Source organism: Seriola aureovittata, chromosome 17 (genome assembly GCF_021018895.1).
Source record: "Seriola aureovittata isolate HTS-2021-v1 ecotype China chromosome 17, ASM2101889v1, whole genome shotgun sequence".
Lineage (NCBI taxonomy): Eukaryota > Metazoa > Chordata > Actinopteri > Carangiformes > Carangidae > Seriola > Seriola aureovittata.
The window spans coordinates 16897861-16923149 of NC_079380.1; the positions used below are offsets into that span (position 1 = coordinate 16897861).

Genomic DNA, 25289 nt, shown 5'->3' on the forward strand with positions numbered 1-25289 from the left:
AAACTCAGGCTGAAATATTAATATTGATGGATTTTGTACAGCTGTTCAACCAACTCCAGTCACTGTGAGTCTCGAGCACAATAATAAACAGCAGAATCTTCAGTCTTCAGACTGTTCATCTGCAGATACAGCTGCTGTCTGCTGTTGTCTCTGGAGATGATAAACCGGCCTTGGACTGACTGAGAGTAGTATTTGCTGCTACCAGTGTCATGCAAGGCAATCCACTCCAGTCCTTTTCCAGGAGCCTGTCTGATCCAGGCCATGTTGTAGCTACTGAATGGGAATCCAGATGTTGTACAGGTCAGTGTGTGGGATTCTCCAGGCCTTTTAACCGCTGGTTCAGATTCCGTCAGAGTCTGACCATCAACACCTGTAACAAAAAAAAAATAGATAACTGGGAAGTTGATTAAATGCTTCAAAGTTTTAAAGACAACTTCAACTCAGGATCAGAGAATCTCTTCACCTGCCCAGCAGAGAGTTAAAAGCAGCAGTCCTGTCCTATAGTCCATCATGTTAAACTGTGTGTCCACTGTTCTCTGTCATCCTCTCTGCAGTCAGATAAGTAGAGGTGGAAGACATCTGAGTTTTGCATTGACTCCTCCTCACAGGAGGAGAGAAGTGGCTTGCACTTGACGATCTTTTTTAAATTTAGAAATTATTCATTTATAGTTAAAGAAAAGGCTTCAGAAGTTGAATTATGGAATTTTAGTTGACAAAAAACAGATTTTTGGTCGAATGACATTGTTCATAAGGTTTATTCACAAGAAAAAACATCACACAACTGAATTTCATCACTTGAAAGGTGTAATAGTGTTATTCACATGTTGAGTCACTGTGGTGCAACCTGGTCAACAATTAAAAAACCAGTGAGTGGAGACTTCTGTGAAGAACTGGGAATGTTTCTGTTTACAAGCATGTCTCCAAAAATTACATTTTCTCTCAAAATGTACTTGATAAAACCAATTAGAAGTGTGTATATGTAATTTCTAGAGGTCAGTGTGTGTGTCATAGCAAACACTATGATGGTAGTAGATAGAGAGAGAGAGGAGAACATGTTTATATAACAGGTTTATTCTTTTCCTCTGATTTCTGTGTCAGGACCAGTGTTTCAGTGCTATCATTGTCTCTTGGTCAGAGATGCACCTTGATCCCTGATTCTGTGTTTCCCTCCCAAATAAATACATACAGTTTTTTCCTTACAGTCAAAGCAAAGACAGTATGAGGTAGTTGAGGTCCATCACAACATAGAGATGAAGACTGTAGGATTTTGTACAGCTGCTGAATTGATTACAATCACTGTGAGTATCGAGCACAATAATAAACAGCAGAATCTTCAGTCTTCAGACTGTTCATCTGCAGATACACCTGCTGTCTGCTGTTGTCTCTGGAGATGGTAAACCGGCCTTTGACTGACTGAGAGTAGTAGATGTAGCTACTAGTATCACTGATAGTTGCAACCCACTCCAGTCCTTTTCCAGCAGCCTGTCTGATCCAAGCGTTCCAGTAATTACCACCAAACCCAGAATATGTGCAGGTCAGTCTGTGGGATTCTCCAGGCCTTTTAACCACTGGTTCAGACTCGGTCAGAGTCTGACCCTCAGTACCTACAGAAATTTAAACAACTCATTAGATTCTGTAATGAAACCAGATTGTCTTTAGCTGCTTATCAGAAAAACAGTTAATGTTCTTACCTGTCCAGATAATTGACAGGATGAGAAAAACAACCCAATAATCAGGTCTGATCATTGTAAAATCTAATAGTCTCTGTCCACTCTACTGTCTGTGTCTGTCAGTGATTTAGTCCCTGTCCTTCACTCTGCAGCACATATGTAGAGATGGAAGAGATCAGAGATTTGCATTGACCCCTCCTCCTCAAGGAGAAACACACCACATCTCACATCTCTGGAAAAACTTGGATGAATGATTAGGGAGTCGCAAACCACATCATCAGCCGACATTTTCATTCTGTGTCTCAGTGTGTTTAGTGTCACGTGTTTATTTTGTGTCATTTTGTTTTAAAAAACAATGATCTTATGGAAGTTTTTTTTTAATACTTTTTTTATTTGATGAAACGTTTTTGAAGCCAAATTCTAGCCTGAATTCATTTAATTATTTGAAAGGTTTAAATGTTTTTCTATAAGGTTGTTAATTTTTCACTGTGGGAATATATACAGTGAAGTATCAGTGATTATGATATCTGAGTATTTAAACGCATGGAAACCGTTACTGTTTAATTAAACTGATAAGACTGTTTCCCTCTTGACTGTAACAGTGAACTGGTGTGAAATCATTAGTGGTCTGAGGGCTCCTCCTCTGGTGGCTTCATGTTACAAGTGTTCAGGCACTGAGGGGTTTTTGTTCAGGTCTACTGATGGTTTGTGTTATTGTGTGTTTCTGGCACAGTAATACACAGCAGTGTCTTCAGGCTGCACATTCTGTCCATTCAGAGTCACTGTCTTGCTGGAAGAGTCTAAGTCCATACTGAACTTGTTCTTTAGTGAATCTTTGTAGTATGAAGTGCATCCGACACATGCACCTCCAATCCACTCCAATCCTTTCCCTGCAGCCTGTCTGATCCAGTGTGTGCGATAACTGCTAAGAGCATAAGAGACCTGACAGGTGATGGTGAGACGTTGACCTGGCTGCACATTCACAGAGGCTGGCTGTGTCAACTGTTCACACTTCACACCTGTTAAAAAAGAAAAAAAGAAAAAAGTTCAAGATCAAGTTATACTATGAAAGAATAAATGTTGACTATGACAAATCCAGAGAGACTCACAGGATCCAGCTGCCAACAGCAGCAGCAGAGCTACAGAAAACATGGTTTATGGTGAAGCTGACGAGCTGTGAACTCCACTGACAGTCTGATCTGAAGTTTTTATAGCTGAGTAACAAGGAAGGTCACTGAGTTTGCATAGAATCAAACACATGAAGCGTCAGTGTTGGTCTAACTGGAGCCAATAGAAGAGTCTGTTCAATGCTTTTTTTATTTGCAGAGTGAAATTGCATTCTTGGATATCATCTTTGCTTTACAAATGACAATTTCATTTCATTTATCACTAAATTATAACACATTAATATTATCCTTACATTTAAAGTAAAGAAGCAAATGTTAACTTTATAACATTTAGTTAGACACTGTTAATGCCTAAATGTGGTGTATTTACGACACTTCCTACTGAAAACATTACATAAATTGTTATAGTCCAGCTGCTATTATTTAAATCATCATCTCAATAATGATGTTGACGTGAAAAAAAGGAGCAACCACCAAAGATCTACACCTGCGGGACAAGAAAGATGAACTAAGTAATGACAAATGAAACCATTATTATAGGTTTCATATTACGTGTTTTAAATTTTGCATCCACACATTAATAATCGTTAATTGTTGTTTCAACAAAGTATGTGTCCTTACCAACACTTGATTACATATACATTGGAAATTAAAAACATTCAAACATGAAAAAAATATACATTCACTTATATTTTAGGGAGCATTTATTTATTTATTCATTATACTTACATATTTGCAAACAGAAATAATGACTGCAGCCATGATCACGTCAGCACTATAAAAAGTCATGTTTGCAGCAGGTTTTTAAGTTCACATGAAAACAGGTTTTCAGTTTTTGCAGATGTTTGAAGACTCAAAATAAACAGAGAAAATGTTTTCGTCCAGAGGGAAACAGCCGAGGAAGTGAAGTGAAACCGGCTTGACAATATGTGAAATGGCTGGTGTCTGAAAAAAAAAAAACATAATTGCTTTGTTGGTTTTGTGGTGAATATAAATATCTTATATCACAAATAAAAGAATGACAAAAAAATGACAACAATTGAAATGACAGTTTTCTTCCTGGCCACGACCAGCCTGTTCATATTCCCTCTCACGTTTCTCTGCAGTTTCAACATAACGACACAATCACAATATTAATACTTAGATTACCTTTCTTCAAAAACGAAAAACATCTATGTGAGGAAAGTATCTTCATTCTCTATAATGTAAGTATCAAGTGAATTCACTTTGTTCATTGTTTCATAGATCACTGCTGTCTTCTCTCACAAATGGACAGATGTAGCTGCAATCATGCTGATGGTAAACATCCTTATGGTAAAAAAAACATTTTCACTGTGATAAAATTCAGTGTAAAAGACCAGCAGGAGCATTAAGGTTTAGTTCAGTCCAGGGTTCATGTGTCAGAACACCAGATCTGAGTGTCTTTTACTTTTAGAGGAGACGGATACTTCACATTCACTGACCTCTAGTGGTTTATAAGAGAAACATGATTATTCACACTCATAAATCACTTTTAATATCACATCTTTTGTTATTTCATAATAATGAATAATATTTGCAATATTTTAATATTAGATTGCCATACTGATTTTTCCATTTATGAACAATTGAATTGTATTGTTTTATTTTTATTTTTATTAATCTATTTTATCAATGTGTTTAAAGTTGAATTATATTTATCAGCTATTTGTATGATTCATGTACAAAATAGTAATTTATTATCATAAAATATGTTAAAGGTCTTGTATGTAATGTGTGTATACATTTTTACAAATATAAAACAACTAATATGAAACAAAATATACAAATATATAATTCATAATATAAATATATTATGCTTAGGCTCTACCAGCCCAGTAAAGACCAGGACTGCTGGATTTTGTACAGCTGCTCAACCAACTTCAGTCACTGTGGCTGTCGAGCACAATAATAAACAGCAGAATCTTCAGTCTTCAGACTGTTCATCTGCAGATACAGCTGCTCTCTGCTGTCGTCTCTGGAGATGGTAAACCGGCCTTGGACTGACTGAGAGTAGAATTTGCTGCTACCACCACCGCTGCTGATATATGCAACCCACTCCAGTCCTTTTCCAGGAGCCTGTCTGACCCAGTTCATCCCATAGCTGCTGAATGTGAATCCAGATGTTGTACAGGTCAGTCTGTGGGATTCTCCAGGCCTTTTAACCACTGATTCAGATTCTGTCAGAGTCTGACCATCAACACCTGTCAAGATAAAATGAGAAAATAGTCACTTGTTGTAAGTTGGCAGCATTTTGAAGACGGATTCAATTCAGGATCAGAAGAAATCTTCACCTGCCCAGCAGAGAGTTAACAGCAGCAGTCCTGTCCTATAGTCCATCATGTTAAACTGTGTGTCCACTGTTCTCTGTCATCCTCTCTGCAGTCAGATAAGTAGAGGTGGAAGACATCTGAGTTTTGCATTGACTCCTCCTCACAGGAGGAGAGAACTACATTCAGCTCGTTATTCAGTTGTTTTTTTCCATCTAATTATGGGAGTTTTTTGTGGCTCAACTTCAGCTGTTTCCAATCTGCAAGGAGAAGGATAAAAATCTGAAGAGTTGAAAACTGCAGAAACATTTGTAGTATGAAAAAACAATTTCATCTATGAATTTCTACTTTTGGCCTTCATCAGGGTCATGATAAACTCCTCTTCGTTCTTCTGAGTCAGGACATTTACGGCTTATCTGACAGTCTGAAGACTTAACTGTTCTTTAAAAACATGAGAACTGCTCAGATATGAATTTCAGAGTCAGCCACACTCTAACTGTGCTGTCATTAATAAGCAAATGAATTCCCTTTGAAAGTGTGTTTTTATTTTTAAATGTCAAATAGTTTTGTGAATATCACATGCGGCAGACAGATATGGATGATGTTTGACTGCTGCTTTGACAGATGAGAAAGCCCACTGTCCGAGAGTGTAACATTGACTGTCACTGTTTTTGTTTTTCTCATGTGAAGGATTGGCTTTAGGCTTCTGCGCCTTTTGCTGTGATCTCATTATCTTTTTGTTCTTTTATCTGTTTTTGTTTCTTTGATTTCTATTTAAACTGGACATTGTGCAATATTTGATGACAGGCACCTTGCAATCCCTGAGCAGTAGCTTCATTAACTGATTGATTGAGGCTTCACATACATTCAGACACCCCCTATTTGATTGTTCATAGTTTGAAGTGATTGCAGTGTTACTCTACCTATTGTCATTTGTGTGTGAGTGTGTGTGTGTGTGTGTGTGAGAGAGAGAGAGAGAGAGAGAGAGAGATTTTTAAGGTGTGTAGTGGTAGTGTGTTTTTATGAGCCTTATTTTGCTCTCTTGTGAGGGTGTTTGGGGTCCTGAGTATTGGCAGCCTTTTAATTTTCACTATTCGTATCATGTTGGTGTCAGTGCCTGGTTGGTTCTTCTGCCTTAGTTTTTCTCAGTCTATTGTACATTTTTTAGAGCTACTGTGTAGCTCACAGCCCGCTCTAGTGCCTTCTTTTCAATATCTGTTTTACATTGTGCAAGGCATTGAATAAAGTTTCTGTTTGTTTTTGAAGTTCCTGCCTGTCTGCGTGTTGACCTAGGCTGAAGAAATAATTATACCAGTATGAGTTGCTGAAGCAAAGCCCAGCAGAGCTGAGTGATCTTGGAACTAAAGCATTGGACACACAGTTTAGCATAGAGTTTTTTTTTCAGAAGAAGGACGACAATACAAAGTTTGACACTGGGCCTCCAAGCTTCTTAGTTTTAATGCAGGTTTTTCTAACTGTCTGAGCCTTATGTCCCATGTGGCCATATGTCTGTGCTTTCTAAATTTGAATAAAAAAGTCAAGTTTTGCTGAGGTTGAGACTAAATCTCCTTCTGAAATATTTGGCATTCAGGTTCAACATCTCTTACTCCACTGTTTCTAGAGTTTGGCTCAAATTTAACTGGCATAGTTCATGAGAGATTGGAGGTTTTACAGTAGTTGAGGGGGAGAGTGAGATGCACTTAAAGCCACGATGCCAGTGACATTCAGTCAAGCATTTGGATGTAGAGTTGCTGAGTGCTTTTTTAATGAAAGACCTTCTAATTTGCTTGTTAGAGCACAAACATGGTCAAACAATAAGCATCATACTGTGAAGTTTCTGCTTTTTGCCTTTTATTGTATAACGTTGTGTTTTGACAGGCGCACCTACTTTTCCATATGAACCATCTTTTACTGTCTTGCAACATCCTCTTACTCGTTAGCAAAAAATGTTCCCTCATGTGCTAATCAATTTAATATTTATATCATCAATTAATTCAATGTACACTCAAAGAACAGACAGAATAGTCTGTGTTTATTAAGCTTCAAACTGAGGAAAACAAGTGTATGAAATCTGCCTGTTGGAGTAATGATATCAGTATTTATCTATATCATGTCCACTTAAAATACTTGTTCATTGATATTGTGTGTGAAGAGTGAAAACACTCTCTTCAACAACAATCTGCTTCATATTGAAGTATGAGAACCTAAATAAGGATCAAATTAAAAATAATCAATTCTCTGTAAAGGCAACAATCTGAGTTGAATTGTTTTGTGTTGATAAATAATTTCTTGAGCAAAAATGTGCAAAAAACAAAAGGTGTTGACTTTATACACTTTTCCTTTGTTGTTGAACCATTTTACAACTACATACTTTGCTTTGACACTGATGGTGTTTTTGTCTACTGTGGAAAGAAATGCTGTCTACTTTCCAATTCAGTAAAGATAGATATCAATATTTTTCAAAATTAAGTCTTTTAATGGACACTATTAAGAAGAATAGAGATAAATAGAGGAAGTAGATTTTGTATGTCTCTGCTATGACTGTCTCTCACTGTGACTCTCTGGCACAGTAATACACTGCTGTGTCCTCGGTCTTCAGACTGTTCATCTGTAGATAGACTTTACTGCTGGAGTCATCTCTGGAGATGGTGAATCTGCCCTGGACTGACTGGGAGTAATATTTAGAAGAACTGCCTGTGTGCACAAAAGCGATCCACTCCAGTCCTTTACCAGGAGCCTGTCTGACCCAGTTCATACGGTAGCTGCTGAATGTGAATCCAGAGGTTGTACAGGTCAGTGTGTGGGATTCTCCAGGCCTTTTAACCACTGGTTCAGATTCTGTCAGAGTCTGACCATCAACACCTGTTAAGAGTATAAAAACATAAAGTCAAATATGCTGGTGACACAAATAAAAACTTTGTAAAATTATGATATGTGAATCTCTTCACCTGCCCAGCAGAGAGTTAACAGCAGCAGTCCTGTCCTATAGTCCATCATGTTAAACTGTGTGTCCACTGTTCTCTGTCATCCTCTCTGCAGTCAGATAAGTAGAGGAGGAAGACATCTGAGTTTTGCATTGACTCCTCCTCACAGGAGGAGAGAACTACATTCAGCTCATTATTTAGTTGTTTTTCTATCTAATTGTGGGAGTTTTTTGTGGCTCAACTTCAGCTGCTTCCAATCTGCAAGGAGAAGGATAAAAATCTGAAGAGTTGAAAACTGCAGGAACATTTGTTGTATGAAAAAACAATTTCATCTATGAATTTCTGCTTTTGGCCTTCATCAGGGTCATGATAAACTCCTCTTCGTTCTTCTGAGTCAGGACATTTACGGCTTATCTGACAGTCTGAAGACTTAACTGTTCTTTAAAAAACATGAGAACTGCTCAGATATGAATTTCAGAGTCAGCCACACTCTAACTGTGCTGTCATTAATGCGCAAATGAATTCCCTTTGAAAGTGTGTTTTCATTTTTAAATGTCAAATAGTTTTGTGAATATCACATGCGGAAGACAGATATGGATGATGTTTGACTGCTGCTTTGACAGATGAGAAAGCCCTAACTATGCAGAACTAGGATGCCTTTAGGACCCTGGGGGAAGATTATTTAGGGGACAACGGAAACTGACGCTCTCTCTCTCTCCCTCTCCCTCTCCTTCTCTCTCTCCTACCTGTCCGTGGCCGGCGAAGTGCAACGTGGTGCAGACAACAGCACGAGGATCGCCAGACATTTTGTTTTGCGGTAGGCAAATATTGTTGTGATATCATACACCATCAATCACCTTTTTTGGACAAAAAAAAGACTCAAATAATCAATGTGGTTTTAATTTCTATCATAGTTCCCAGTCATCTGATCAATCTGCCTGTTAGACATTGGGTGGACACCTGAAGTGGAGGGTGTGATTGTAATGTCATGGTCACACAGTTGGATAAACATCAGAATATTTGTTTGTCAAATAAAGTGTTCAGTGTATTTTCTTCAGTAAAGGTAGAAAACACCTCAGTTTTGCTTTGACTCCTCCTCACAGGAAGGAAGGAGGGAGGTGGACTGGACTTGGCCATCATGTTTTTCTACAGTTACAATATGTAGAATGTTTAGATTACAGCCAAATTAACTTGATACAGTCAATACTGTATCTTAATGTTTCTGAGTGTGATTTGTCTTCAGATATTCAATTTTGTTTTTAACTTTGTAATTTTCTTAAATCTTAGCTCTAAAAATAATAAAATCAATATTATATGTCTCAATTTTGATATAATTTATTATTGAATAACAGATAGAAAGGAAAGATTTTTCGGACAACTCTGTTTTGGATAAAATCTTAAATCCATTATTTCAAAGTAGGATCATGACAAAAAACTTTACCAAACAAAAATTGAACTTTAACCTGCAGAAAATTACTGAGAGCGATTAATGGTGGGGAAATAAAAAGTGAGATGCAAAGACAGTTTCTCTCAGTGAGCTGGTGTGAAATCATTAGTGGTCTGAGGGCTCCTCCTCTGGTGGCTTCATGTTACAATTGTTCAGGCACTGAGCGGTTTTTGTTCAGGTCTACTGATGGTTTGTGTTATTGTGACTCTCTGGCACAGTAATACACAGCAGTGTCTTCAGGCTGCACATTCTGTCCATTTAGAGTCACTCTGTTGCTGGAAGAGTCTAAGTCGATACTGAATTTGTTCTTTAGTGAATCTTTGTAGTGAGAGCCTCCAGTATATCTCATTCCAATCCACTCCAGTCCTTTCCCTGCAGGCTGTCTGATCCAAGCTGTGTAGTAGCCAAGAGAATAAGAGACCTGACAGGTGATGGTGAGACGTTGACCTGGCTGCACAGTCACAGTGGCTGGCTGTGTCAACTGTTCACACTTCACACCTGTTAAAAAAGAAAATGTTTTGTCATAAATGATCAACTTCTACAGCAAGAGAAGAAATGTTGACTATGACAAATCCAGAGAGACTCACAGAATCCAGCTGCCAACAGCAGCAGCAGAGCTACAGAAAACATGGTTTATGGTGAAGCTGACGAGCTGTGAACTCCACTGACAGTCTGATCTGAAGTTTTTATAGCTGAGTAACAAGGAAGGTCACTGAGTTTGCATAGAATCAAACACATGAAGCATCAGTGTTGGTCTAACTGGAGCCAATAGAAGAGTCTGTTCAGTGATTTTATATCTGCAGAGTGAAAGAATTATTTGACATTATATCTACCATCTATTCATATTCTAATTTCATTTCATTTCTCACTAAATTTTGAAATTACATCTTCACTTAAAGAGGTGAAACAGCTAACTTTCTTTTGCCTATAAATTGTTTAAGCCTAACTATTGTATTAACAAGAATTCCATATTAAAACATTATGTTAATGTTTATATAATTGCAAACAACAGTTAAAAATCATTTTTTGAAGGAGGAACAATTAACAGATATTGATGTTTCAGTAAGAGGACTTGTTGATAATCGTGGATAAATGAAAGCATATAAGGATTCAGGTTTGTCCAGTGTGTTTGTAAATGTTGTCCCTCATCTCCCTCTTAGGAGATCACTGTTGCCTTCTCTTGGAAATGTTTTAAATGAAACCACTGAGTGTGAGTCTTTTATTTAGCTGTTGATTTGTAATATGGAACTTTTTCAGAATTGTTTTATTGTGAAATATAAGTTTAAATCCCATAATTCATTAAAGGTACTTTCTTTGTTGAAATCACTGACTTCATATTAATCATGTGAGACAGTGCAGGGTTTATCAGCCAATTTTTTGCCCCAATAATCCTATGAGGTGTTTCTCACAAACATTCTCTAAACATCATTATGTCTTAATTTGATTAAATGTATTTTATTTGTTGTTTGTTTTCAGCAGCCACATTGTTGTACCGTCTTTAATCCTTTCTTGAACAAATTTTCTTTGTTGTGTTTTTTATGTGTTTAATGTTTAGACATATTTTCAGGAAGAGTTTAAAGGAACTTGTATAGTACAGCAACCATTGTTCATTTATCAAAAATAGATATGTAAAGCAGAATATTTACTATAAAACATAAGATTGTTGACATAAACAAATGATATAAAATCAAACATTTAAGTATCAAATATAAAAGCACATGACGCTTCACAAGATGAAGACTGTAGGATTTTGTACAGCTGTTCAATCAGCTCCAGTCACTGTGAGTCTCGAGCACAATAATAAACAGCAGAATCTTCAGTCTTCAGACTGTTCAACTGCAGATACAGCTGCTCTCTGCTGTTGTCTCTGGAGATGGTAAACCGTCCTTGGACTGACTGAGAATAGTATTTGCCACTACCAGTATCATGCCAGGCAATCCACTCTAGTCCTTTTCCAGGAGCCTGTCTGATCCAGGCCATGTAGGAGCTGCTGAATGTGAATCCAGAGGCTGTACAGGTCAGTCTGTGGGATTCTCCAGGTCTTTTAACCACTGATTCAGATTCTGTCAGAGTCTGACCATCAACACCTGTCAAGACAAAACAGCAATCAGTCATTTGATATAACCTGACAAACTTTTGAAGACAAATTCAATTCAATATCAGTGAAACTCTTCACCTGCCCAGCAGAGAGTTAAAAGCAGCAGTCCTGTCCTACAGTCCATCATGTTAAACTGTGTGTCCACTGTTCTCTGTCATCCTCTCTGCAGTCAGATAAGTAGAGGTGGAAGACATCTGAGTTTTGCATTGACTCCTCCTCACAGGGAGGAAGGAGGGAGTTGGACTGGACTTGGCCATCATGTTTTTCTACAGTTACAATATATAGAATGTTTAGATTACAGCCAAATTAACTTGATACAGCCAATATTGTATCTTAATGTTTCTGAGTATGAATTGTCTTCAGATGTTGAATTTTGTTTTTAGTTTTTTAGTTTTATTAAATCTTAGCTCTAAAGATAATAAAAATCAAAATTATGTGTCTCAATTTTGATCTTATTTATTATTGAGTAACAGATAGAAAGGAAAGATTTTTCAGACAACTCTGTTTTGCATAAAATCTTAAATCCATTATTTCAAAGTAGGATCATGACACAAAAAACTTTACCAAAAAAAATTGAACTTTAACCTGCAGAAAATTACTGAGAGCGACTAATGGTGGGGAAATAAAAAGTGAGATGCAAAGACAGTTTCTCTCAGTGAGCTGGTGTGAAATCATTAGTGGTCTGAGGGCTCCTCCTCTGGTGGCTTCATGTTACAAGTGTTCAGGCACTGAGGGGTTTTTGTTCAGGTCTACTGATGGTTTATGTTATTGTGACTCTCTGGCACAGTAATACACAGCAGTGTCTTCAGGCTGCACATTCTGTCCATTCAGAGTCACTGTGTTGCTGGAAGAGTCTAAGTCAATACTGAACTTGTTCTTTAGTGAATCTTTGTAGTAAGAGCCTCCAGTATATCTCATTCCAGTCCACTCGAGTCCTTTCCCTGCAGGCTGTCTGATCCAAGCTGTGTAGTAACCAAGAGAATAAGAGACCTGACAGGTGATGGTGAGACGTTGACCTGGCTGCACAGTCACAGAGGCTGGCTGTGTCAACTGTTCACACTTCACACCTGTTAAAAAAGAAAATGTTTTGTTATAAATGGTCATGTTCTACAGCAAGAAAAGAAATGTTGACCATTACAAATCCAGAGAGACTCACAGGATCCAGCTGCCAATAGCAGCAGCAGAGCTACAGAAAACATGGTTTATGGTGAAGCTGACGAGCTGTGAACTCCACTGACAGTCTGATCTGAAGTTTTTATAGCTGAGTAACAAGGAAGGTCACTGAGTTTGCATAGAATCAAACACATGAAGCATCAGTGTTGGTCTAACTGGAGCCAATAGAAGAGTCTGTTCAGTGTTTTTATATCTGCAGAGTGAAAACATCTCTGGACATCAACCCTGTATCATATGATATGTAATGACATTTTTTTTAGTTTTTACTGTACTTTGTTTATGAGCATTTGAGCATAAAAGGCTGTTTTACAACTGAAAAATGACAGGCAGGATGAGTAAACACACTATAGGCCCATGGCTGTCAGTGACTTTGTTGTTGTTTGTCTGGTATTTAATTTTTTATGATCAATATACATGTTATCTATCAAATACAATCTGAGTACAAAAAAATGTATAATAATTAGACTAAAGTCACAGGTTTCTAGCTGTGCATGAACCAGTATCGTTACCTTTTGTGTAATTCAGATATAGAAAACTTCATGCCTAATTTATTGTATAAAACTGTTTATATTCTTGCTAGACTTTTCTTTGTAGCTTATACATGATGAAAGAATCACGTTAATACTTAAACTACCTTCACTATTTATACTTTCTTTGAAGATGAAAAATATCTATTTAAAGTATTTATCTTCATGTAAGTCTCAAGTGAATTCACTTTGTCTGGAAACATTTAACTTAAAAAGGCTGCCATCACTTTTCCTCCATTTTATAGATCACTGCTGTCTTCTCTCACAAATGGTGATGACACCAGGCACTGACAGATGGTTCTGCAGTCATGCTGATGGTAAACACCTTATAGTCAAACTTTGTTTTTAAAATGTCTTGATTTATGTTCACACTTGACTTTTGTTTGGGTAGAAACATTTTAATTGTGATAATATGCAGTGTGGAAGACCAGCAGGAGCATGAAGGTTTAGTTCAGTCCAGGTTCAGTTCAAATCAATGAGAACACCAGATCTGAGTGTCTCCTTTTAGTAACTCACTCATATTATGACTCAGTTTTGTTTCCACATGATTTCAAGACATCATGTGCCATTGTGTAGACATGTATAATATTTCCTGTAGTTTATATTCAACAGTGGGAGTTTTGTGATGTTTTTGACTCTGAATATGTCATCTTTAATGTGTTTTCTTTATTTTATTTTAATGTTTGATTATTATATTTCTCAGGAGTTTGAAAAATGCAAAAAAAAGTCAATTACTATAGAAATATGTAGAGTATACGTATTGTGAACATAGATTCAGTCTGGGTCCCACTGTCTATGTAAATAATATAACTTAACTACTATTAAGAGAAAATAATGATAATACATAAAATAAATGTAATTTGAAACACTGCTTGGCTCCACCAACCTGAAACATCAAGACTGTAGGATTCTGTACACCCGCTCAACCAAATCTCAGTCACTGCGAGTCTTGAGCACGGGTCTTTGATGCGTGTATGAGCAAATTCTCTTTATTGTGATTTTTATGTGTTTAATGTTTCGTAATTTTTTCAAGAACAATTTTCAGAAATTTATATAGTACAGAGACCATTGCTAATTTATTAAAACTACCAGGACTGTAGGATTTTGTACAGCTGCTCGACTAACTTGAGTCACTGTGAGTCTCCAGCACAATAATAAACAGCAGAATCTTCAGTCTTCAGACTGTTCATCTGCAGATACAGCTGCTGTCTGCTGTTGTCTCTGGAGATAGTAAACCGGCCTTGGATTGACTGAGAGTAGGTTTTGATGCTACCACCATTATTATTCCAGGCAATCCACTCCAGCCCTTTTCCAGGAGCCTGTCTGATCCAGGCCATATGGTAGCTGCCTAATGAGAACCCAGAGGCTGTACAGGTCAGTCTGTGGGATTCTCCAGGCCTTTTAACCACTGGTTCAGATTCTGTCAGAGTCTGACCATCAACACCTGTAACAAAAAAAATAGATAGATGACTGGGAAGTTGATTAAATGCTTCAAAGTTTTGAAGACAAATTCAACTCAGGATCAGAGAAAGTCTTCACCTGCCCAGCAGAGAGTTAAAAGCAGCAGTCCTGTCCTATAGTCCATCATGTTAAACTGTTTGTCCACTGTTCTCTGTCATCCTCTCTGCAGTCAGATAAGTAGAGGTGGAAGACATCTGAGTTTTGCATTGACTCCTCCTCACAGGGAGGAGAGAACTGGTTTGCATTTGACTTTCTTTTTTATATTTATAAAATATTGTTCCACAGTGAGAGAAAAGTCTTCAGAAGTTTAATTTTATTATTGGAATTTAGGTTTTTAAATACTGATTTTTGGTTGAATTATATTGTTCATGAGGTTTATTCACAAGACAAAACATCACACAACTGAAAACTCTGAAAAATGTCATGATACTGATTCAGTAACTATTGCAGTTGTGATTGAGAAAATATGTTTTGTTTTTTCAATAGTGATTTTATGGAAGAGACACTTTGTGAAGATCCATGTCTTGTTGGATTATGACCTTTTTAAAACCAGGTTCTCAGCTGGATGAATTTCATCACTTGAAAGGTGTAATAATGTTATTAAGTTTTCACCTTTGGTAAAAGTACAGTAATATTTCAGAGATTATAAAGTAAGCATATTTAAATTGTTGAAAACTGTTTTTGTAAAATTTAATTAAGAACCATTTATAAAATCTAATCTAATCTAATAGGTTCCCTTTTGACTGCAACAGTGACCTGGTGTGAACTCATTAGTGGTCTGAGGGCTCCTCCTCTGGTGGCTTCATGTTACAAGTGTTCAGGCACTGAGGGGTTTTTGTTCAGGTCTACTGATGGTTTGTGTTATTGTGACTCTCTGGCACAGTAATACACAGCAGTGTCTTCAGGCTGCACATTCTGTCCATTTAGAGTCACTGTGTTGCTGGAAGAGTCTAAGTTGATACTGAATTTGTTTTTTAGTGAATCTTTATAGTATGAAGTGTCACCAGCTCTCATTCCAATCCACTCCAGTCCTTTCCCTGCAGGCTGTCTGATCCAAGCTGTGTAGTAGCCACTAACAGAATAAGAGACCTGACAGGTGATGGTGAGACGTTGACCTGGCTGCACAGTCACAGAGGCTGGCTGTGTCAACTGTTCACACTTCACACCTGTTAAAAAAGAAAATGTTTTGTTATAAATGATCAAGTTCTACAGCAAGAGTAGAAATGTTGACTATGACAGATCCAGAGAGACTCACAGGATCCAGCTGCCAACAGCAGCAGCAGAGCTACAGAAAACATGGTTTATGGTGAAGCTGACGAGCTGTGAACTCCACTGACAGTCTGATCTGAAGTTTTTATAGCTGAGTAACAAGGAAGGTCACTGAGTTTGCATAGAATCAAACACATGAAGCATCAGTGTTGGTCTAACTGGAGCCAATAGAAGAGTCTGTTCATAGTTACTGTCAACACCTCATACCACATGTAATTAATAATTAATGTGTCAGCACATAACTTTTTTAATGCAGCAATTATTCTTCTATATATATTTACTTATTACCTGTATTTACTTGCTAAACCTGTGTGACAATAAACAAAGAACTGCATGCTTTAGCTGAAATGAAAACTGTGGTATAGTTCTTGCATTTGTATGTAATTATCACCACATTATACCTTTAACTTTGTGGTTGTGTAGTTTCAGATCAATGAGAACACCAAAGTGTCTTATCTTAGTTACAGACGAGACTGAAACTTGACAATGACTGACCTCTAGTGATTGTATAGTAGAAACTGCAACATTTTTTTTCACTCTCATCATATGAATCAATTTTGAATCTAAATCATTTACAGAAATGATATGTCTTTACTCAGAGGAACATAATGCATTTGAAGAGTTTTCAGCAGCCACATTGTTGTACAAATTCTCCTTTTTAGGATTTTCTTGTTTAATGTTTAGTCATATTTCTTGTGAAAGAATAAAGTATTGGCGATCTGAAGCATATACTCTTATATAAAGATGTCATATGAAATCAGTTATTTGATATGTAATATGTATAACACAATAACACTTTAAACTCAGGCTCCACCAGACTGAAATATTAGTATTGATGGATTTTGTACAGCTGTTCAACCAACTCCAGTCACTGTGAGTCTCTAGCACAATAATAAACAGCAGAATCTTCAGTCTTCAGACTGTTCATCTGCAGATACACCTGCTGTCTGCTGTTGTCTCTGGAGATGATAAACCAGCCTTGGACTGACTGAGAGTAGTAGATGTTGCTACTAGTATCACTGATAGTTCCACTCCAGTCCTTTTCCAGCAGCCTGTCTGATCCAAGCGTTCCAGTAATTACCACCAAACCCAGAATATGTGCAGGTCAGTCTGTGGGATTCTCCAGGCCTTTTAACCACTGGTTCAGACTCGGTCAGAGTCTGACCCTCAGTACCTACAGAAATTTAAACAACTCATTAGATTCTGTAATGAAACCAGATTGTCTTTAGCTGCTTATCAGAAAAACAGTTAATGTTCTTACCTGTCCAGATAATTGACAGGATGAGAAAAACAACCCAATAATCAGGTCTGATCATTGTAAAATCTAATAGTCTCTGTCCACTCTACTGTCTGTGTCTGTCAGTGATTTAGTCCCTGTCCTTCACTCTGCAGCACATATGTAGAGATGGAAGAGATCAGAGATTTGCATTGACCCCTCCTCCTCAAGGAGAAATGCACCACATCTCACATCTCTGGAAAAACTTGGATGAATGATTAGGGAGTCGCAAACCACATCATCAGCCGACGTTTTCATTCTGTGTCTCAATGTGTTTAGTGTCACATGTTTATTTTGTTTGATTCTATTTTAAGAAAGAATGATGTTATAGACTAGACTTTTTTTATTTGATGAAACGGTTTTGAAGCCAAGTTCTAGCCTGAATTCATTTAATTATTTGAAAGGTTTAAATGTTTTTCAATAAGGTGTAATAGTCTTATTAATATTTCACTGTGGGAATATATACAGTGACGTATCAGTGATTATAATATCTGAGTATTTAAATGCATGGAAACCGTTACTGTTAAATTAAACTGATAAGACTGTTTCCCTCTTGACTGTAACAGTGAACTGGTGTGAAATCATTAGTGGTCTGAGGGCTCCTCCTCTGGTGGCTTCATGTTACAAGTGTTCAGGCACTGAGGGGTTTTTGCAATGTAAAATACTTTAAATTATTAACACCTGGTCCCAAACTAAAACATCAGCTGTTGCTGTAACAATGTGCTGCATGTGTCTGTGTTTAGAGACACTGTCATTCTCCTTATGATCTACTGCCCCCTGTAGTTCATGGTAAAATAAATACTGAAAGGTTTTTGTACAGCCTCTCTGCTCACTTTAACCAGTGTGTGTGTTTGGCACAGTAATACACAGCAGAGTCCTCTGGCTTCAAGTTGGACAGTCTCAGATGCACCATGCTGTTGCTGTTATCTCTGGTGATTTCTGCACATCTTCTCACACTGCTGGCATAAGCATTTTTACTGGCAGAAGAGAAGCCGATTCCTATCTACTCCAGTGCTTTTCCTGCAGGTTGTCTGATCCAGTTCATACTGCAACAGCTAAATGTGAAGCCAGATCCTCTGCAGGAGAGACTGAGAGTCTCCCCAGGCCTCTTCACTACTGAACTGGAAGGAATGGACTCCATACACTGTTCGTGTCCGTGTCCTGAAGACACTTACTGTATCAGGAACTATCAGAGAAGTGTTTTTTAGCACTTTGGCAGGTTTTTCAATGTCTGTCAGTCTGTCTGTCGGTCTGTGGACAGATTTTGTCAGTCATGAAACTTGACAGGTGTGTGGTTGAGATCAAAAAAGGCAAAGATCAAAGATGGGTGTGGTCTGGGCAAGGGCGACAGACGTAGGTTAGCAAGAAGTAGTGTAGAGGTCATTGGCCCCCCACGTTATCCCGCTGGCCCACATTAGTTTTCAGTCACAGATCACTGTATCCCAGCATCACTCCCCTCCACAGACCACCTTGCGATGGGATCACACCAGTATTAATACTGTTAATAAGACCAACCACCAGGAATGTTGCTTTCTGTCAGCCATGTTTACAGTCTGTCTCAGGAACATTTACTTCAAACATATGAGCACAGCATTTTATTAATCACTGTATTTTTTTATTTACCTCCACCTAAGAGGATATATGCTTTCACCCAAGTCTGTTTGCTGGTTTGTGTGTTGTTTGTATGAGATGACATGAAATCTAGTGCAGTTAATGTATTTATAAGTTAAAAATCAGTCGTACTCAAATATCACACTGAGTGGTTTTATAGTCCCTTTTTTAATGTTATTATTTTTTTAGGATTGAAAATCTTAATTTTCAGTGTAAAATCCAGTGTATAAGACCAGCAGGAGTTTGATGGTTTAGTTCAGTCCAGACTTCAAGAGTTAGTCAGTTCACATCAATGAGAACAACAGATCTGAGTTTAGTAACAGAGGAGACAGAAACCTGAAACTGACTGACCTTTTACAAGAGAAGATGCAACATGATTTTTCACTGTCATCTTAATATAAAACAACATATGAAATGTATAGTACATAAAAAGAAAATATAACTTGAAATGAAAATAATTCAAACAATAGTTCATGCATGGACTGTTCCACTCCAAAAGATCAGGACTGTAGGATTTTGTACAGCTGCTCAACCAACTCCAGTCACTGTGAGTCTCGAGCACAATAATAAACAGCAGAATCTTCAGTCTTCAGACTGTTCATCTGCAGATACAGCTGCTGTCTGCTGTTGTCTCTGGAGATGGTAAACCGGCCTTGGACTGACTGAGAGTAGGTTTTGCTGCTACCAGTGCCATGCCAGGCAATCCACTCCAGTCCTTTCCCAGGAGCCTGTCTGATCCAGTGCATATCGTAGCTGCTGAATGTGAATCCAGAGGCTGTACAGGTCAGTCTGTAGGATTCTCCAGGCCTTTTAACCACTGGTTCAGATTCTGTCAGAGTCTGACCATCAACACCTGTAACAAAAAAAATAATAGATAACTGTGAAGTTGATTAAATGCTTCAAAGTTAAAGACAATTTCAACTCAGGATCAGAGAAACTCTTCACCTGCCCAGCAGAGAGTTAAAAGCAGCAGTCCTGTCCTATAGTCCATCATGTTAAACTGTGTGTCCACTGTTCTCTGTCATCCTCTCTGCAGTCAGATAAGTAGAGGTGGAAGACATCTGAGTTTTGCATTGACTCCTCCTCACAGGGAGGAGAGAACGAGATTGGACTTGGCTGTGTTGTCAAATATAGAGAATATTAATCTACTATGAGAGAAAAGTCTTCAGCAGCTGAATTTTGTGATCTGAATTTTAGTTGTTCAAAAAGATAGATTTTCAGTCTAATGATATTGTTTATCCACCAGTAAAATTCCACGCTGCAAACATCGCAGAACTGAAAGAAAAACATAAAGTCAGTTATTGTTGCTGTGTGATTCACCTCTTAGGACTTTTTTCCTTTTGAACCATTTTTTCTTACACACACACACTTACATACACTTGTAGTTAATGTAGGTCTACACTCAAACACAATGGTAGACGTTATAGATGTTACTATTTCTTAATTAATATTGACTGAATGGAGCCCGTTCAGAAGAATTTCAGCGAGTGATAATGTTAAATAATATGCTCATTAAAGTTAGGAGGTACTGGAGCATCTCCCAGTGGCGAGAGCATAATTTTTTTAGTTTTGACATGACCTTTTCTTCTGTCCCTCAGAATGACTTCTTACCCTTGACCCTAACCATTGTCACTCCTCATGCCTGAACCCAACCAATCCAACCAGCGAAGGCAACGATCATTGGCCAATCAGAGGCCGTTTAGGGCGGGTCATCTCAGCTCTATGGTAGGATTCGTAAGTTTACATCCGACAGCCGTAGCGTTGATAGCTAATCGAAGGATAAAGTCACAATTGAGGAAAGATATAGTGCAGATTTTTTTTTTTTTTTTGGCAAACCACCAGTTAAAGAGAGCACAGATGACGTCCAGCCTTCCCGGGAGAGCAGCTCCACCAGCACCCCACCGTTTTCGTTTGGTTGTAATTTTTACTCGGAGAGGGAGACGTCAAGCAGCCGCCAGAAACGCAACCATTGAGGAGTCTGCTGTCAACAGGTGGCAAGCTAGGACTGACTTGGCGGCTTTTGAGGAGCCTCTCCAGCCACCCAACTTCAATTTTGGGACGTTTTGGGAAAGAAACTTTCAGCCGTGCATTTACACCAACTTGGTTAGCTAAATGAAAGTGGCTTCATTACGTGGTGGAGTGTGGTCAGGTTGTGTGTTTTGCTTTTGTGAAGAGGCAGCCGAGGGAGACCGGTGTATTTTCGTGCCCCTTCACCTTCCCGAGGAGCAGGACCCAGGCCTTCCTCATCTCCAGCTCATAATGCTTGGCGATGTCACCAGAGAGTCTCGTGTCACAGTTTAAGATGAAGCAACATGTCTATATAAGCTGCATCCACAAACAAGAGCTCTGTTTACAGTAGATGAAAAACTCATTGTAATGTCTGTGCCTGCCCATCTCTGTGGCCTCACCCGAGCGGACCTTCTCCACCTTGCATCGCATGAAAACATGGCTACTATATGATGACCCCTAAGACACTAACTCACCTCTCCTTGATGCATGTCCACACTGACATTTTGAACTCATTGGACAACCATGGCCTCATGAGAGACACTTTATTTCCATAACAGCTAAGCGCAAGGCCAAATTTGGATTATTGCAACTACTGGAGCACCTGGCCTGCAGTTCAAGGTAAGTTATTTGGTTTAAGCTGCCGCCGAGCAGTTAAATATTCAGTTGTCAATTACTTTTAAGTTGCTGTTGTTGTTATGCTGCTGCTTTTTTGGTCTGTATTGCAGTAGTATTGTTGTAGGCCTATGTTGTATTTGTATAGGTTGTATTGTATGGGTTGGGGTAAAATGCTTCTCCCACTACAGCACCCCCAACATAAAACATCTTCCCGCTGCCCTGTATGAGAGCAGCTGACTTTTGTGATCTGAATTTTAGTTGTTTAAAACTGATTTTTGTTTTAATGATATTGTGTATTTCCAAGAAAAATCTAGAAAAAATGCTACAAACGAAACATCTCAAAACTGAAAGATATAAAATCCTTTTTTTGTCATTTTTTATTATTATTATTTTATTATTTTACTGAAACAAAATCTGACTAAAAATGAATAAGAAAATAAATAAATGAATCAAAATTAAAATGAATGACAGTGTTGAAATGTTTATTTTTCTTCTTTGATTCTTCAATATCAGACAAACGCACTTTAGACTGTCAGTGAAAGCACCATCTTGTGTGTAACACAACATAACACTAAAAACTTTTTTTTTTCTTTTTTTTTGCTGTTATGTAAGAGACACTCTGAAGATTCAGGTCTTGTTGGATTATGAACTTTTAAAACGAAGTTGTCAGATGAAATTACTTGAAAGGTTAATTACTGAATTGTGTAATTTAGATTTCACTGTGGGAAAACATTCATTAAAGTTTTAGTGACTATTAAGTCAAAGTATTTACTGTTACTGTTATTATTAAACTAAATTAAGAACCATTTATACAAATGTGAAGACTGTTTACTGCAACAGTGAGCTGGTGTGAAATCATTAGTGGTCTGAGGGCTCCTCCTCTGGTGGCTTCATGTTACAAGTGTTCAGGCACTGAGGGGTTTTTGTTCAGGTCTACTGATGGTTTGTGTTATTGTGACTCTCTGGCACAGTAATACACAGCAGTGTCTTCAGGCTGCACATTCTGTCCATTTAGAGTCACTGTGTTCCTGGAAGAGAGGTCAGTGTGTGGGATTCTCCAGGTTTTTTAACCACTGGTTCAGATTCTGTCAGAGTCTGACCATCAACACCTGTCAAGACAAAGAAGAAATCAGTAATTTCCTATAAAGTGACAACCTTTTGAAGACAAATTTAACTCAATATCAGTCAAACTCTTCACCTGTGTGTCCACTGTTCTCTGTCATCCTCTCTGCAGTCAGATAAGTAGAGGTGGAAGACATCTGAGTTTTGCATTGAATCCTCCTCACAGGGAGGAGAGAGGTGGATTGGACTTTGAAGTCAACTCGTCTGGTGAAACTAAAAAATGTTTAATGATTATAAATTTATCTCCAAGTCGGTCAAATTCAAATCTTTTCTGATGCATTTCAATTTGAATATCTTGTTCGTCTTTATAATGGCCATTTGTCTGAAATGAAACTACATCCTCGACTGACATTTAAGCTAAATCACACTTCATCTCCAAGAAGAAGGATTATATCATCAATACAGCAGTGATGATTTCTGAAAGCTGGGAGGCCTGAGGAAGCTAACATGAACAGAACCTTTTCAACTGACCAACACATTTTTGTGACTGAACTTCGTTGAAAATTTAAAAACAGGTGAATATAAGAGAGATTTAGTCCACTGGTGAAGACAAAAGATTTTGCTTTTGAGATTAAGGTGTTGGGTGAAGTTTCTGAGAATAGTTATTAAGTTTTTGTCAGGGTGAAAGTTTTTAAAACCAGTTGTTCAGTCACAAATTACATGAGGGACATTGATGGTTTGTTAGTAATAAAGAAAGAGTTTGCTTAGTTCTGGCTCTGCAGGTCTTAAAAGGGCGCACAGAATACCTGTATTTTAATAAAGAGTATTTTAAATGATAACATTGAAATTTCCAGGGGAAGTAAATACATTTTAAAGTGAACTACTTTCAGGGAGAAACTGCCCATGACTTTATTTATTTATATTCTCATATATTCAATTCTCACCATGTGTGTGGAGCAGTCATGTGTTGCTGAGTATTTGTGCTGGTCTGTTGGTGGTTTGTGTCACTGTGGGGCGACGTACACAGTAATACACAGCAGTGTCTTCAGGCTGCACAACCACTGAGTCTGGCTGGATGAGATCAATACTGTACACACCTGTGGAAACAGAAATCAACATCATCTCCATCATTCATCTGACTATTCAGTGTTTCTAATGTGTTTATTAGTGTGAATCCACTGAAAGCTCCTCACAGGATCCAGCTGCCAGCAGCTGTATCAGAACCACAGAGAACATGGTTGATGTTGTAGCTGAAGTGATGTGAGCTCTTCTGTCCTCTCACTGACACACACACACACACACACACACACACACACACTTCACTTCTTTATGAGGAACCTTTATTTGCATATTGTTGAATATTTAAATTGGTCTTTTGTCAAGAAAGTGAGGGAAATAGAAAATCCACTTTGTAAATCAGGTTTATTTGACAATGTTTTTTGGAGGGATACAAAAAGTGGTGCAATTTGTCCATTGCACTGACTGCATTTGAAAGCATAAAATTAATAAATAGCAAAGATAAGATAATCAAAAACTTCGGAATCAGAAAAAACACTGAAAACATGTTAAAATTCACCATTTTAAAAAACTGATCACATGAACGTCATGTTGCTGGTGGTTAATTGGACAACTGCTGTAAAAATCATTATTGAAAAGTTTAGTAACTATTATTGTTGAGAAAAAAGAATTAAGCAGGAAGTGACAAACTGTAACAGCAGCTGCTCCTGTGCATATTTATTGTCAATGTCCTGCTCTTTTGGTTGTTGTTATCCCAATTAATATGTTCTACTGCCCCCTGCAGGTCTCTGTCACACATTTCTGGAGAGTTTTTGTACAGCCTCTCTGCTCACTTTAACCAGTGTGTTTCTTTGGCACAGTAATACACAGCAGAGTCCTCTGGCTTCAAGTTGGACAGTCTCAGATGCACCATGCTGTTGCTGTCATCTCTACTGATTTCTGCACGTCCTCTCACACTGCTGGCATAAGTGTTTCTACTGGCAGAAGAGTAGCCAACTCCTATCCACTCCAGTGCTTTTCCTGCAGGTTGTCTGATCCAATTCATAGTGCAACAGGTAAATGTGAAGCCAGATCCTCTGCAGGAGAGACTGAGAGTCTCCCCAGGCCTCTTCACTACTGAACTGGAAGGAATGGACTCCATACTCTGACCTGTACAACCTGATGAGATGAAAGGAGAGAGACAGTGAGACAGTGAGACAGTCATCTGGGAAGTTTTCTGGTATCACTGACTGACCATCAGTCACTGCTGTCTGATAAAAGATGAAACATCAAGAAGCAGGAGAACTCACAGGACAGAGAGAGAGCAACCAGCAGAAGAGTGAGTGTGTTCATCATCCTGAGTCTGGAGATGTGACCTCTGATGCTGCACACAAACTACAAGACCAGTCAGCAGGACACAAGTACACTACACACACTGAGGATTTGCATCAGGACATCGTGAGGAGGGAGGAGCTTGTGTGCACGAAGTTTTTTTACCGATGTCATTGAATCATATCATGCAAATGATGTCTGTCAATGTGGGATAAATATCATGGAGAAAAATGTGTTTTCTGAATTTTGTAAATGTTCTCACAGATTGAATAAGTTATGAATCTGGCATTAATTAGAAATCATCAAACTTCCCTGAAACTTCCCTGAATATTATCATTAGAATTAAGACACTTTTATTTCATTTCTACTTTTTCAGAGCAAATTACATTTAAAGAAAGTTTTT

General features: G+C 38.0%; 1 pseudogene and 8 gene segments (V, D, J or C); all 9 read right to left on the reverse strand.

Annotated features, from left to right (window-relative positions):
- Positions 1–59: 59 nt before the first annotated feature.
- On the reverse strand, positions 60–512 carry LOC130185470 (Ig heavy chain V region 914-like). The segment is given in 2 exon segments: positions 60–370; positions 464–512. Coding segments are annotated over 2 exon segments (360 nt in total).
- A 781-nt stretch (positions 513–1293) lies between these two features.
- Positions 1294–1746, reverse strand: LOC130184758 (Ig heavy chain V region 6.96-like; annotated as a pseudogene).
- Positions 1747–4702: 2956 nt separating this feature from the next.
- On the reverse strand, positions 4703–5158 carry LOC130184759 (Ig heavy chain V region 914-like). The segment is given in 2 exon segments: positions 4703–5019; positions 5110–5158. Coding segments are annotated over 2 exon segments (366 nt in total).
- A 2475-nt stretch (positions 5159–7633) lies between these two features.
- LOC130184761 (immunoglobulin heavy variable 3-30-3-like) lies at positions 7634–8082 on the reverse strand. The segment is given in 2 exon segments: positions 7634–7947; positions 8034–8082. Coding segments are annotated over 2 exon segments (363 nt in total).
- A 1570-nt stretch (positions 8083–9652) lies between these two features.
- Positions 9653–10086, reverse strand: LOC130184762 (immunoglobulin heavy variable 4-38-2-like). The segment is given in 2 exon segments: positions 9653–9954; positions 10044–10086. Coding segments are annotated over 2 exon segments (345 nt in total).
- Positions 10087–10885: 799 nt separating this feature from the next.
- LOC130184528 (immunoglobulin heavy variable 3-33-like) lies at positions 10886–11681 on the reverse strand. The segment is given in 2 exon segments: positions 10886–11543; positions 11633–11681. Coding segments are annotated over 2 exon segments (360 nt in total).
- Positions 11682–12319: 638 nt separating this feature from the next.
- On the reverse strand, positions 12320–12753 carry LOC130184530 (Ig heavy chain V region 5A-like). The segment is given in 2 exon segments: positions 12320–12621; positions 12711–12753. Coding segments are annotated over 2 exon segments (345 nt in total).
- Positions 12754–15576: 2823 nt separating this feature from the next.
- LOC130184529 (Ig heavy chain V region 5A-like) lies at positions 15577–16013 on the reverse strand. The segment is given in 2 exon segments: positions 15577–15881; positions 15971–16013. Coding segments are annotated over 2 exon segments (348 nt in total).
- A 3321-nt stretch (positions 16014–19334) lies between these two features.
- LOC130185403 (Ig heavy chain V region 914-like) lies at positions 19335–19865 on the reverse strand. The segment is given in 2 exon segments: positions 19335–19724; positions 19817–19865. Coding segments are annotated over 2 exon segments (360 nt in total).
- Between the last annotated feature and the right edge of the window lie 5424 nt (positions 19866–25289).